This window comes from Gastrolobium bilobum, unplaced genomic scaffold, assembly GCF_033153095.1.
Source record: "Gastrolobium bilobum isolate Gb01-03AN ecotype WA unplaced genomic scaffold, APGP_CSIRO_Gbil_v1 utg74291, whole genome shotgun sequence".
Taxonomy (NCBI): Eukaryota; Viridiplantae; Streptophyta; class Magnoliopsida; order Fabales; family Fabaceae; genus Gastrolobium; species Gastrolobium bilobum.
The window spans coordinates 60,345-75,471 of NW_026900007.1; the positions used below are offsets into that span (position 1 = coordinate 60,345).

Genomic DNA, 15,127 nt, shown 5'->3' on the forward strand with positions numbered 1-15,127 from the left:
AATCAATTTTTTTTCTTCATATTTGATAACAGATGTATTGAGTATTTGGTATATTTATAATATCAAAAATATTTTCATTGAATAGAAAGAAGAAAAAAATTAAAAAAAGAAAATTTTCCCTATTTGTAATCTCGTATTGCGAAGTCGATTCTGCATTGGAATTTGTTTTTTTTCTCTCCATTTTAAGGTGGTTTGTATATAAATATCTAAACCGAATACACTGCAGCTCCCAATTAATGTTTCTGAAAACGGCTAACACCAACCTTCACTGGTTTTATTAAAATCATTTTTAAGATATATACTTTTTTGTTTTTTAGGTACACTGATGTATACTTTGCTTTAAAAAAGCATGGTATTTAATGGCAAATAAGAATTTCAGTTATAAATTATTTAACAGATATTTCGCACAATCACTCTTGGGAGGTGTATCGCCAACGGTTAGGACTGCTCTTAGGCCCAACTTCACACTCAGGCCCAATCAAAGGCCCATTCCTAAGATGGGCCCCAATCCTGCCAGGTTAGTCACAATCCCAGGTTCCCACAAATCCCCATCCACCTCAACGTCTTTGTCAGTATTTATAGTTTATCGGATCCATAAATTATTAAATGATGTTGGAGGCTTGGAGCGTTATATACTTATATAAGATTGTATTTATTTCATTCAATTTTTAAAATTTGGTCATTTGTTTTTTAAAAGAAGGTTGAAACAATAAATATTTAAATGACTGGCAAATCCTATTATTAATTAAGACTAAAACATGCAATAAATGAGTACAATCATAGGTAAAGTTCTAGAAGTGCCTTCTTTTCCATGCCAGCGCCACCCTAAGAAAGTCAGCCCTAGTTCATTTATAGACTTGGTGATGAGGTAGGTAAGGGTGATCTTTTATTCAACTTCCTTGACATTTATAAATATTTTTAATTAAATTTATTCAATAGTCACTATCTTAAGTTAAAATTAATCTAATACTTTGTATATAAATTGAAAAGTATATTAATAATAAGCGTTACATTAGTGAGATAGGTTAATATAATTATCTTTAATAATAACTATGTAACTTGATTATATTATTTACTTAGACGAAGGATGTGAGACGAGTTTTAAACTTGCCCCAAGTTTGGAATGGGACGAGTTTGAATACTCCTACGAGAGTACCATGCCAATTGACTCAATGAGTAAAGTGCTTTTACTAGAATTTCCCCACCTTCGATTCATAATTGGGAGAGGGTGAGCATTAATAGCCTAATAGGGGAATTGTTTCCTCACCTGCAAAGGAATTTTCCACCTAGAGCTCCCAATATGGGTTGGGTCCGGTAGATCAATCCACTAACCCGTCAAAACGGGACGGGTTGGGTTGAGATTTTTAACCCACCAATCCACTTCAACCCGTCTCACTTAGAAATGGGTCAAAACGGGTTCAACTCGCCGCGAGACGGGTTGACCTGCGGGGTTATAATTTTTATTTTACAAATTGGTAGTATTTCATTTGTAATTAAATTTTTGTGATATACAAAAAAAATTTATCTTAGTACTATCGAAAAAAATAAAGAATAAAAATTTTATTTATGACAAATGTTATCTATATATGGAGACAAATGAGTTCTTAAAGAATGTTTGACAAATATTAGTATACATTTAAGATTGAGACTGAAAAAATTAAGAGAAGTGTAAAATAAAATAAAATAATATTAGAAAAATTTATTAAATATAATTTATTTTTGAATTTTAATTAATTTTTCTTAATTGACGGGTTGGTGGGTTGACCCGCTAACCTACCATAAAACGGGATGTGTTTATTTTTTCAACCCATATTTAATGGCGGGCCAACCCACCCAGCCTCGTTTTTGGCGGGTTGGTGCCGGGGCGGGGCAGGCCGACCCAAATTGCCACCCCTACTTTCACCAGCATTTTTTCTTTTTCCCTTTTGAAATAAAAAGTAGGCTCCACGAAAGTTTTTATTTCAGCATAACAATTCTGGTATAGAAAAGCATTATTATGTACAGAAAACTCTTTGTAATATTATTCCTTTACCAAACTCATTTTTCCAGTAATTGTATTTCACTGGTAAAAAAATATTTCTCCTCTACCAAACGCCCTCTAATACTAAACTTTCTTGCTATGTTGTATTGACATTGGACACTCCGACATATTAATTTAAAAAAATATTATATTTTGACACGTTAAGATACGTTTTGATATTAAATAATATCCAATAATATTAAGTATACGACAATCTTGTAATTGTATTTTTGCATTCTATTATAGGAGTAGTGAGTTGTATAGTTTTTCTCTTTCTTTATAGGAAAGTTTGTTATAACCTTTTTTAGCTTCTTCTAGAATGATTCCTTTTTAGTTTATATAAAGACACGTATTGTACACTTTATCATCATCAGAGAATATACAGAAATATTCAATTCATTCTTATTTTTACTCTAATATGGTATCAATAGACTAATTTTTTCATGGCCAGAGGCAAAAATGTTGCTGGTGGTTCTGACCCACACAACGATGATTCTTCTAGCCCTTTTTTTTTCATAATGCTGACCACCCTGGTCTCGTGCTTATTGCTCATCCCTTCTTTGGACCCAACTATCACACATGGCGTCGTTCCATGATCATGGTTCTTCAAGCCAAGAACAAATATCAATTTGTTGATGGATTATTTCCTTCTCCTTTTCCTGATGATTTGCTCTACTTTTTCTAGGTTCATTGCAACAACATGGTCTCTTCTTGGATTTTTCATGTTGTCACCCATGATATCTCTGATAGTATTCTTTACATTCACACCGCTCATGGCATATGGGTTGACCTTCGTTATCGCTTTGAGCAGAGCAACGCTCCTCACATCTTTTAATTGAAGTCTCAACTTGCTGCCCTGCGACAGGGTTCTCTTGATGTGAATGCTTATTACATTCGTTTGAAGAATCTCTGGAATGGACTCCATGAATCCCAACCGATTCCAATCTGCCATTGCGGTGGCCTCCGTACCTGGTCCCAATATCAAGAGCAAGATTCCTCTATCCAATTTCTTATGGGTCTAAATGAATCTTACTATGCAAGTTGAGCTCAGATTCTCCTTATGGAGCCTTTACCTCCTCTGAGTCGTATTTTTTCGTTAGTCGTTCAGGAGGAGCCCAACGTTCCATTTTGCCTGGCCCGTTCCCTGTTTCTGACCTTCAGCTGCTTCTTGCCGTGAACGTCGTTATTGGACCACCTAGGCCTCGTTGTGACCGTCCCTTCTACACCCATTGTTCACAACAGGGACACACACTGGAGAAGTGCTTAGAAGTGCTTCAAATTGCACGGTTATCCTCTTGGCTACAAGAACCGGGCCAAGTCCAGTGATACCCAGGCTCATTTGTCTGCTGCCTCTCTTCATCATACAACCCTTTTCCACCACAGCCCAATCTCACTAATCCCCTCACCCTTAATAATTTAACAAAAAAATGAAGCTAAACTTATATTATCCATTAATTTTGAAAAGAAACACAAGATATCCCAAATATTTATATTAAATTCAATAAAATAATAATTATAATTCAACGAATCTAATAGTTGAAACTAAAAATATAACGCAATCTTTGAACCTTTTTTGAGTCTTTACAACATGTGTTGGAGTGTAGGGGAGTATCCATTCCCCTATAAACACCCTTCTTCTCCCATTGTATCCATTCTTCATGTTACTTGCTTAAACTTTCCAATATCATGCTATGCAGCGATAGAATTTTCAATAAAGTTTTGCACCATCCAAAAGGAGGAAATTTTTTATTAAAAGCAATAAAGGTGAACTGTGGTGTATTTTGAACCGAACATTATCCTTAAGAAGTGGAGTGGAGTATGTTGATTCAGGGATAAGGGGTGGAGTGGAGTATGTTGATTTAGAAATAAGGGGTGGAGTGAATTATGTTGATTTAGGGATACTCAAAATAGCAATGATATGGATCAAGATTCAATATAAGTTATCTAGGTGCTAGCAAGATATCTCTGCAATGGGGAGAAGTGTGTTTCAATTATAGTAGCTCTAAATTTGAGTGGCGAAGCCACTTGGTAGTGTGTTGGTGCCAAGACACCATCTAATTTTAAAATATAGTACAATATTTAAAAAAAAATATGGTACAACCTTAGTATTGGTTGAATTTTTAAAAATAATACACCTTGACACTGGCTAAATTCTACCAGTTGGATCTTTTGGCATTGGCTAAGTTTTCTTCTAGCTCTGCCACTACTAAATCTTAATAGAATAACACTCATGAAAGTGTGTAAAATCAAATTCTTCTTCAATAAAAGAAGAGGGATATTTATAGGAGAATGGATACTCTCTAGGTGTGGGAAAGAGAGAATAAAGTCGAACCACCGTTAGCCTCATCTTGCCTATTGCAAGGCGTTTTGCAACTCTCATCAATGTAGTGAATATATGATAGGCAGTAGTGTATGGAGAAAGAAATCACGTTCTTTGATTCATTACGGGTGTCCTTTACAAAATTCTAGACATTGGACTCAATTCATTGGGCCAGAGCGCCAGATAAAACGAAAGGAATGAAAACTTCTGGGGTAAAATGTGTATATTTTAAAGGAGGTAAAATTGTGTCATTTTAAGTGAGAGAAAGAGATAAATAAAGAAGGAGAGAGAGTGGATGAAAAAATAAAAAATGTGAGTCCCACCTCTTTTGTGAGAGTGAAAGGATATAAGTTGTGTCATTTAAAAGGACAAACACTTTTCCCAAACTTATGCATTGTTTAAACATTTAATGTGACATACTGTACCCAAAAAAAAAATTAATTTGACATAGACTCCAAAAACTGGTTTGTTTGATTTTTTTTATTTTTATTTTTTTGTCCTAATTGCAGCAAGGCGGAATGGCAATCCAAAATTTACTCCCGAACTATATGTTGGTTCACCCAATTTGATTGCTTCAGATGGAATTCACTTTAGAAAAAAAAAATGAGAGATCATAATTATTGATGGAAAAATAACAACTAATAATATGAAAATACACATGCATTGAAGTTACTCACTTTAATATATAAAATAAACCTTTTATTTCAAAGAACTCCACCACTAACTCAACCGGTTGGCTTGTATGATTTCATATTTAACAAACCGCAAATCTAAAATAAACTTTTCATCAACGAGGGTTAACATATCGAGTCAAACTTTTCACTCATGTTAACTTGATTTCGATTCTAAAGTTTTCTTTGTTGGTAAATAATATATAATTTCACCTTATACTCTAGGTTGATGGTGTTTCCTTACCTCACAAGGGATCACATTCTTCTAATCAATTTTTTTTACTACTAAAAAAATTAACTTTTTTATATTCTCAAAAGCAATGGTGATGCGAGGAAGAGGTTAAAGATGATCGCCCTCCTTAATATTGATTGAGTAGCCACACTTGATACCACCTATCATGTTGTTAGAAGAGTTATATGCTAGCCAACAAGCGATGGCACAGTTGCCAAAGGAGTTGACTCATACTTTTAAAGGGCGTGAATTTGATTCTCTCTGGCTGATGTGAAGTCTTTGCCCGATGGATGATTTGTACAAAGCAGGTTTTCTTTCCGCTGTCCTTCCGAAAATTTTTCTTGAGATTGGAAAGTCTGTCCTGACTCTGGTGGGGGTATCGATGTCTACTCCACCTAAACTTTTTGTGTACTAAAAAAAAAGAGTTATATGCTATACGTTTTACCCTAATTTTATTAAAAATAGTGTTATTTCAATTAATTTAAAAGATTTAAAAATATGAAATATATTAAATATAATAAAATTGTTTTTTTTTAATCAGTCTCAAAATATATTTGATGTCTATGCAAATATCAATATATAAATATGTAAAAAAATATATCAATATATAACAAATAGGATAAGGTAAGATAAGATAAAAAGAATGAAATTAGTATATATATAGAATTTGGATTCAAAGTAAATTTAAACCTCATAAGATTCGTTTTATTTTGTAATCAATTTCAAATACATTTGATGCCTAATTAAATATTACTATATAATAAATAAATAAGATATACAAAATTAATTTGAAATTTTAAAATTGGATAAAAAGTATATTTAAATACAATAAAATAGAGTAAGACTCAAGTGAAGTGATTTCTATTTATATAATTTTTTCAAATTCTTTATATTGTGAGCATTTTTATTTTTATTATATTATTTTATATGATGTTATATTATATTGTAATTTATGTATTAAGACCATGTTTATTCAATTATATAACTTTTTAATTCTAATACCAAATTTTAAAAAATATATAATTTATCTCCCAAAAAAACCCTCGTTCCGCCATTGTTGAGAAGTGAAGTGATGAAATACTTAGGTACTATGTTCAGAGACTTTTTCTCTTGAAATAATAGTTGATTTTCCTCACTTTGTATATATAGTCATACATACAGTTACACCAATACTTTTCTATATAAAATTATAAATTCATATCTTTTTTTATTTTTATTTTTTTGGGTTAAATTCATATCTTAGATTCTTATCTAGTCGTTATACACGCATATTTTTCTTTTTGTCCACTAGCATTTTCCTTTTTCTTTAATTCAAGCTAAATATTTCTTTGCCCTACCCTCCAGTCAGCATGTTGAAGTGGAACTGCCTCATTCCAACAGCAATTCCTTGACATTTTATGACGTAGTAATGTAGACGTCCAAAACAGAAGAAACAGCATCAGATTCCACATAAAAATTTAAGCAGCACCGAATATTGAGCTTTTTTGTCAATAATGAAGAATATTGTTCACATCCACACAGTGTAACTACCGGAGCTTTGTCAGTGTGCTGCCAATACCTGTTTCCGTCTTGCACATAACATTTACTCTTTTGGGATGTTTGGTAGAGGAGAAATTTTTTTTATCCGGAAATCTCGATTTTTAGAAATATGATGAAAACATCTAATTTACGATAATATCTGAAAATTAAAAATTTAGAAAAATTCAATTTCTCAGGAATCCTAAAAAATACCTTGTACCAAACCTCCTCCTTTCCTTCCTCTAGGTCAGAGTCCCCCACTTTCCACTAAAATCTATCTCTATTTTTCATGCATTTTATCCTAAACAACTTTTTTTTTTTTATATAAAATGTGAGCATTGAGAATTATTTTTTCATGTTGTGACTTAATTAACAGTGAGCTCCACACTTATTAAAAAAAAGTTTAACTCAAATTGAAAGGTCGCATCATGAGAAAATATTTTTCACGCAACATGAGAAGCATAAGAAGTGTTTTTCCCATAAAATGTTCTTCAACTGTTTTTCCCGTAAAGTTGCTCCTTCATTGTTAGAGGGTCACAGATTATAATTTAGAAAATTGTTTCTTTGCAAAAATATAAGAGTAAAACTATTCAATCGACCTTCACCATGGGGAGCCTTGTGCATTTTTTATTTTTTTAACTATCCTGACATTATTAACTACAACAATATTAAAAGTGTACTTTGGTTTATATTCATGCCAAACATAGTATATAAATGAATGAAAAGTCTGCACATTACAATTTTTCTCTCTGAAATTACCATCATATAGTCTTAGTTCATCTTCCAAAGCAGTACTAGTACATGAACAATGAAAAAAGAATAGCTGAGTGTACCTGATGCTTTATAATGTTTACTTTGAAAGGCATGATTCCCTTCACCACATATTAACATTTTGGGTGTGACTTTACCTCAACATTTCCACAATACATATTTTAGCAGAAAAAAAAATAAGTCCCCAAAAAACCAAGGTGATTGATTCATCATCTATTTTCTGAATGGAACTTGGAGCTAGTAGAAAAGGGAGCAAATTTTCTTCTTATGAGAGAGTGGCAGCCATAAGCATGGTGGTTCTAGCTGTGGCTTCTCCTCTCTATATGGACAGGAAACCAGAAAGTGAGTTGCAAGATGATGACCACCAACCCATGAACTTTGCTTTTTGGTTGCCTCTGCTGCTCTTTGTATTGATTTTAGCCATAGCTTTATCAGCTTTTCTGGATCGGAGCTTCACCAGGTTTGATCGTGACTGGATTCATAGAGCTGGTGGTTCTTCTGGTGGTATTGTTTTGATTCTTATTGTTCTCTTTCTTGTTTTGATGTGTAAAGCGTCTCTGTAAGAAGCTGGCATGCTTAAACTGTATTGTAAGATATGCAAGAACTTCTTTTCCAACTGTGTTTGTGAAGAGCATAGCAATACTCTCTATGTTGAGTGATTAATCATCCTCTATTTTTATCCATCGTAAGAAGTTTATTTTAACATTTTTTGAAGGTCTAGTTTTTATTCCTCATGGCTCATATCAGAGGACATTTAGCCAATTCCTCTACAAAGATATTGACATACTTCTACAATGAAGCAATTTCCTTTGTTCCTTCCTATTTGGTTTGTTCCTAAGATCTGCTCCAAGAGAAGACAGAATCAGAGTCTAAAGCAATGAAATAAAGGAACGAACCAAAGGGGAGCCATGGCACAAACAAAAAGGAAGTGCCATCACGTAAATTAAATCTTTCTTGAGATCCAAGCAATATAGCCAAGTCATCCTAGTGGACAGTGGTTAATGTCAATCTCAGGTTAGCAAAACCATACACTTGCGGAAAAATTGTGAATATCAGGTTAGTGGCACTAGTATGTGTAGCAGCTGAATCATCTGTTATTTTAACTGTTACCCAGGCATTACCAAAAGAGGAAAAAAATAACTGTCATGAAGGTAGAGGATAACTGTGATATAGCCAGCACCAAAATACTACAAATTCTTCATAAATGGCATATTTTTTATAATACCATACTGTTATACTTTTGACATAATAACAGCCTGAAACCCAAAGCAAGGAGAGCTCACCTATGACCTTTCTCCTCTACATTTTAGGGCATGTGAAGCCATCCACTTTGGCTAAAGTTCTGATTTTACTTTCTTAAAAAATAAAATAAAAATTGGAGTCCTATTTAAGAGATTTGCAAGAGCCAATACCATAAATTTCATATACAAACAAGAAATGAAATTAAACAATTGGCTTGAATGAATCAATTCACAAATTAAATAATAAATAGCCGAGGTCAAACTTGCCAAACACAACAAAGATGAAAGAGCCCCCTAATTCAAGTGGAAATCCATCAAATTTCTATAAATTTATGATGATAATCCAAAAGTAAACCCAAATGCAATTAGAACTGAAGTGGCAAATAGCCATGTCCTACTGAGTGGAGACCAATCATGAGCACCGCTGCACTCATCATTAGCTGCACTAAAACAACCAGGTTTTGTTATTTTAGCCACACCACACTCAAAAGCAAAGCTGCTGTTAGGTTTGCCTCTGCTGAACAACACACACCAGAAGTAAGGAGACCCACCATCAGTACCTGTCACATCAGCTCCCACCTGAGTGTGATTCTTAGAATAAAGTATATCTAAGCTCTTCTGGTTTCTTATCAGGATTTCAGAAAATGCCTCAGGTGCATGGACATACTTAGACTGGCACCCCAGGAAGCGACTGGTAATAGAAGCATAGATATTAATGTAAATTCGTAAAAGTGAAATTAATTTCTTTTATACAATCCTATCCTAGCTTCTTGAATTGTAAGGTATTTAGTTTTTCAATTCAAAATTCAATTGCTACAAACCAAAATCAGAATTTAACCTCACAAGAATACTCTAATCACTTACAGAACAATTAAATTTCAGATACAAGACACTGAAATCTTGAATTTCATGACTTTCCCTTGTATTTTCGCATCCCTACTTTTTACCTGCTATAGCACCTTCCTGACGAAAATTGAGTGTTGTATCACTTAACTGAATTTTCCCAAATCCATAATTGAATTGACTCAAACCAGTCCCTAAGCTTAAATCTAATCCAATTATGACGAATCCTCAATTTTCACTCCATATTATCCCTAGTCTTGGATCATTCAATTAACAAAATCATAAACCCTTAATTTCCCAATTAAAGATTCATGAATAAAAGTGTTCTAGAACCACTCCCATGGCACTTAAGCAAGAAGATTTTCTAATTAAAAATCAAGAGACATGCATAACAGGTAATATTGATTAAAGGGTACTCATCAATTCATTCAAGATTCCTGAAAAAGATTTAGCTACTCATATGAACAGAAAATGCAATAAAGAAAGTTCTTGAGAAAAGAGGCATGTTCATTTCTCACCAAAGTTCAAATGTAAAGAGTCAAGGTTCAGAGGTACAGACCAATTACAGGGAAATGAAATTGTTCCGAATACTAAAAAAAAACTCGAAATTACAGATTGGAAGTTCAACTACTGCAGATTCTTGAATTCCTCCAAGATCTCTATCTTGCATGCATAACCTAGTAATAGTTGATAAGTTCATAGAGTTTCAGTGGCTGTTATGAATTCTAGAGATTCCTTTGCCAAGAACTAGTTCTCCCCCTCTCAACCAACACCAAATTCCTAAATCCTAATGCTAAGTTAATATAAAAGAGTGCATGTGCTCGATCCTCCCTAGTACCATCTTTGGAAGAAGTTTAAAGCTTTAATCTTGGACTCGCCCTGAACAGGATTGCCTCCTGTGGTTTATCAAAAAATAAAATAAAAATTGCACCATTTTGAGGTACGGCATATAAAATCCTGATGACACTTCCATAAGCATACTTGCCCGGAAACTGAGTTAGTCTACTGCAGAAAGGAAAAAGATGTATGAATGATAATTTGTGAATAAGAAGGGAAGGAGCACAGAAAGATTAAGGATATCTTCTAGCCAAGTAAGCCAAGGTAAATTCGTTTTAGTTCACAAGAACAAACATAAAATCCTACAACAAAAGTATCATGTACAAAAAAGTCCTTGGTTATCCTCGACTTTTCAACTTCATTTCACATAAACAGTTCATCTATTTCTTTCCTAGAACTATAAACACCTACCACAGAGGAAAAGTAGCATCTTTGTGAAAATCAATTTAGGAGAAGTGACTGTATAAGCTCCTAAACTGAAACTCTGGAAGCCTAAAATGGGTTGTGGCCGTTACACACAGAAGATGCAGCCAACTGCTTGGATTGGACAATGTGAGAATGTACACAAATCCAAAATGTAATAGAAGAAGAGAACAAGCAGAGTGGGCAAAACCGAATATTCTCCTCCCTACTCCAAGAAAAATAAAGGAATGGAAAATCAGGGGGGAAATGAGAGAGGAAAATGCCAGCGTAGTCATTGAAATTATTTGTGTAGAAATTAGTTACAAAATCTATAAAACTGATACACCAGGTATTTCTTCTTGGATCTCACTTTAATTAACGAAGAAAAAATTAATATAACACAGAAGACAACCAACAACATCAGCTTCAAAACTCATTATATTATACTCTAAGACCAAGATCCAATGTGGAATTTCATCCCTGCCATCAATTTCTTCGACAATTCAAAAAGAAAAGACTTAACTTACATGAGAGAACTTCCCCTGAGGGATCAAACGTACAAAAAGCGTTCTAACCAATGAAAGAAAAAGTAATAGATAGAAAAGGCTTCAAACTCAAACGCTGGCATTGCAGAAATTGTGTTTCATTTAAAATGTTACATTTGGAAATTGGAAGTACCAGAATCAACATTTCAAAAGAATATTAAGACTTTCTTAATGTTTTAAACTTTTAAGTGATTGTTGTGACGCAGATGAAACATACAGTACACACTAACAGATGCATCCAAATCTGAAAGTAAAACCAATTATTAGTACATAAAAGACTTGCTTTGAGTGCCAGCAGTTGCATGAAGGAAGAGAAGGGAGAGTAGAAGATACCACATGGACATGGTGTTCAACATTGTTAGTTAGAACATAGTGACAGAAAGCTAAGATCGAAATGAAACACTGGTTTGTCTTGTCAACCTCGAATTCCACCCAGGTATTTGTATTCTATTATTGACTACAGCATTCAATTACTCAAGTACCCTTCACGTGGAAATATACATGATTTATATTTACTCGTAAAGAACAATCATTTAAACGTCATATTAAATTATGCTGGTTTTGTAATTAAATTATGGGATTAGTGGAGATAATTTAATCTCCAATACAAATATAAAAGTGTGAGGCCTTTTTTTTTCTTCTTATTTTTATATGTATGTAGGAGATAAAATTATTTTTTACAATATGAGAAACATTAATCCCTTAAATTATTTCAATTTTTTATTGAGACCATGAATATTTTAGTTAGAAGTAAAAATAAAGATATTATTCACTGTCAGTGTTATTATTATAAAAATATATCGTATTTTTCTTTTCAATTGTATCTTAAGAAAGCATAGAATCTTGAGCATCTTGAAATTTAGTAACTTGAATTTAGTTCAATAAATATAGATTTTCTTTAAATTGAATTTTGTAAGGGCATATATCTATAAAGAATGAAGTATTTGTTTTCATTTTCTATCTTTTGTTTAGTGAGAAGCCTTCAGCAACCATTATCAGGTTTTCCCTAGAATATATGGGGAGTCAATTGAGACTACATGGGACCTAGATGTTTGGTATTTGGTAGACTTGGAACGTCTTTAAAGCTAAGACATATAATTGCTTTCCAATGAAGCTTCATCTTGCGTTGGCTGAATCAACAAGAGCTTTCGCAATTTTATTTATCTATTTATTTTATGAATCTAAAAGTGGCAATGGTGAAACTCAATTCCACATTGTTGATCAATTTCTGAAGCACTGTATTATCTTTCCCTCCCTTTCTATTTAGGCCTCTTAACACTTTCTCTTTCTAAATTTCCCCCCTCAAGTCTACGCTTCAGTTTTGGAAATACATCTCTCAATTTTATTTTTATTTTGATAAACAAAAAGCCTCAGCCCAAAAGAAACAGAAAAAACAAACGAACTAGTTCGTACATACCATTGCCCTAGACCTACTGACAGCAGTTAAATCACCAAGAAGTAAAGATTGAATACCAGGTGGAGGATCCCACCAGATTTGATACAGAGTATTATCATCAGTATCCATAATAGAATTTGTCATCCAGTCTGCACAAGCATTCCCTTCCCTATATGTATGCTTGAAAGCCACTGCCCATCCTTTATTAATCCATGTCCATATATGAGCTATCAAATGACTCTCACGGACTGTTTCCCCATGTTTGGTAAGGCACAGTGATCACACTATATGAATCACTTTCAAGGATGATATTGCGATGTCCTTCATTTCAAGCCAATTCCAAACCCCGGAGGACACCCCAAAGTTCCGCCTTGAAAGAAGAACAAAAACCTAGTTTGTAGGAGAAACCCCCCAACCATCTCCCTTGAGAGTTTCGAATCAATCCTCCACACGCAGCAAGGCCAGGATTACCTCTAGCAACTCCATCAATATTAATTTTCACAACTCCATCAATAGGGAATTGCCAAGCAATGTCAGTTATCATCGTTCTCCTGGCTGGCATTTTACCAGCTACATGATTCCAAGCATCATTAACATCTCTCACTAAATTGCAAATTACACCCTCCCTCACTCGCAATTGGAAAGATCGCACCATGCAAAGTCTCATTTCTCTAGCACCAAAACTTCCGGCATGTAACAAAAAACATAGACAACCAACCCCTACGACTAGCAGATGCCTCAATGTCCATATTATACTCTATCCACTGGTCATCATCACCAAGAAAAAAATTAGGATACCAATCAGTAGGCACAAAATGAAGCCAAATGGATTTCACCTCTTGACAATCTTGAAGAGCATGCAACAAAGTTTTTCTTTCTTTCAAACAAACAAAACATATATCAATACCATTACCCCAACGTGCAGTACGGCTTCTGGTTAGAAGATTCCCATGAAAAATTTTCCACATAAAATTTTTCATCTTCTGGGGTCCATTCCATTTCCACATCTGTATCCACCTATTAGGATTAATAACAAAACTCACATCCTGAACTGAGAGAACTTTGTAAATACCCTTCACCGATATAGTAGTTTCACCATCCAACTCCCAAGTCTTTATATCAGGCCCATCATCAGCATTAGGTGAAAGAGTCCCTCTAAATATGTCTATGATACTTCTAGGGAACCATTGCACAAGAGAAGCGAAATCCCACTCACCATTCAATTTAACCAAATCAGCTACACGTAAATCTGCATTAAAATTAGAACTCGTGTTGCTAGCTACCTCATGTAAATGTTTATCCACCGTAAGCCAATTATTATTCCAGAAACAAATATTCTTCCCATCACCAACCTCCCATCTAAATCTCCCCTCCATCTCCCTCCAAATCCTGAACATATTTCTCCACAAAGCAAAATCTCCATTATAATTCACAAAACACACCCACCTCTCCTATTTCTGGTTTCATATTTAGCTTGCAAAACATATTTTAACCTCAGCCATGCCAACATGTAAGATTAAAATTTCTCTGCTGATTGATTGTGTTATCATCATAAAATAATTTATCTCACACCACTTATATGTCTATCAATCTAGAGATTAATTAATAATAATTCGTAACACATTTTACTAAAAGTCATTCTTATATAACAAAAAAAAAAATTGTTGCTCGTTCTAAAAACCCCTTGCAACGATATATCCATTGCAAGTCACTACACAAGTGACGTAATTAAAAATGACTTGATTCCCACTAAAGCTTTCGGACTCTGCTGTTGCCGCTTTTGTTTTAAATAAAGAAAAAATATTTATCCTTTTAAAACATGATTATTTTAATTAAAATTAATGTTTTTTAATTAAAATTAAAATTTACAAAAAAAATTACCCACTTTCTTCCCACATGATTTTTATTATATATTTCTTTCTCACTTAAAAAAACATTTTATATTCTTTAAAGAGACACACACCTAACCCTTTAAATAATATACAAAACACATCAAAACCCAAACTCAATACCAAACCTGAACCCTAGTTCCCAAATTCGAACCTCTCTCGGCTTCTCCTTAAGCTTCATCAGTTCGTTCATATGAAGATTAGGCACAACTAGAAAGTTGTACCCACCCACTAGAGATTTATAAGCCCACTCCTGGTTCCTTAAGCCCTGAGCTTTGAAGATAGAGACAGGGAAATTCTACAATTAGTATCTTCATTCTATTATTAGCAGCAAGCCAGTATGGTTCATGGGGTTTTCATTGAGTTTTTTACCCAATTAATCACCCGGTATTCATTTGATCTTATGCATAAATTAAAATTTCAAATTAATATAAATGTCGAA

General features: G+C 33.7%; 1 protein-coding gene and 1 pseudogene across 1 annotated transcript; one reads left to right on the plus strand and one right to left on the minus strand.

The window, feature by feature from the left end:
* The first annotated feature begins 7,756 nt into the window (after positions 1–7,756).
* On the plus strand, positions 7,757–8,095 carry LOC133294833 (uncharacterized). Its single transcript, XM_061493589.1, has one exon. It carries the CDS (start codon positions 7,757–7,759, stop codon positions 8,093–8,095), a length of 339 nt encoding a protein of 112 aa, XP_061349573.1.
* A 1,043-nt stretch (positions 8,096–9,138) lies between these two features.
* LOC133294834 (uncharacterized) lies at positions 9,139–11,756 on the minus strand (annotated as a pseudogene).
* Between the last annotated feature and the right edge of the window lie 3,371 nt (positions 11,757–15,127).

Excerpts from the sequence above, each read along its gene's own strand:
- LOC133294833 (XM_061493589.1), top strand. The coding sequence starts at position 7,757 with ATGGAACTTGGAGCTAGTAGAAAAGGGAGCAAATTTTCTTCTTATGAG.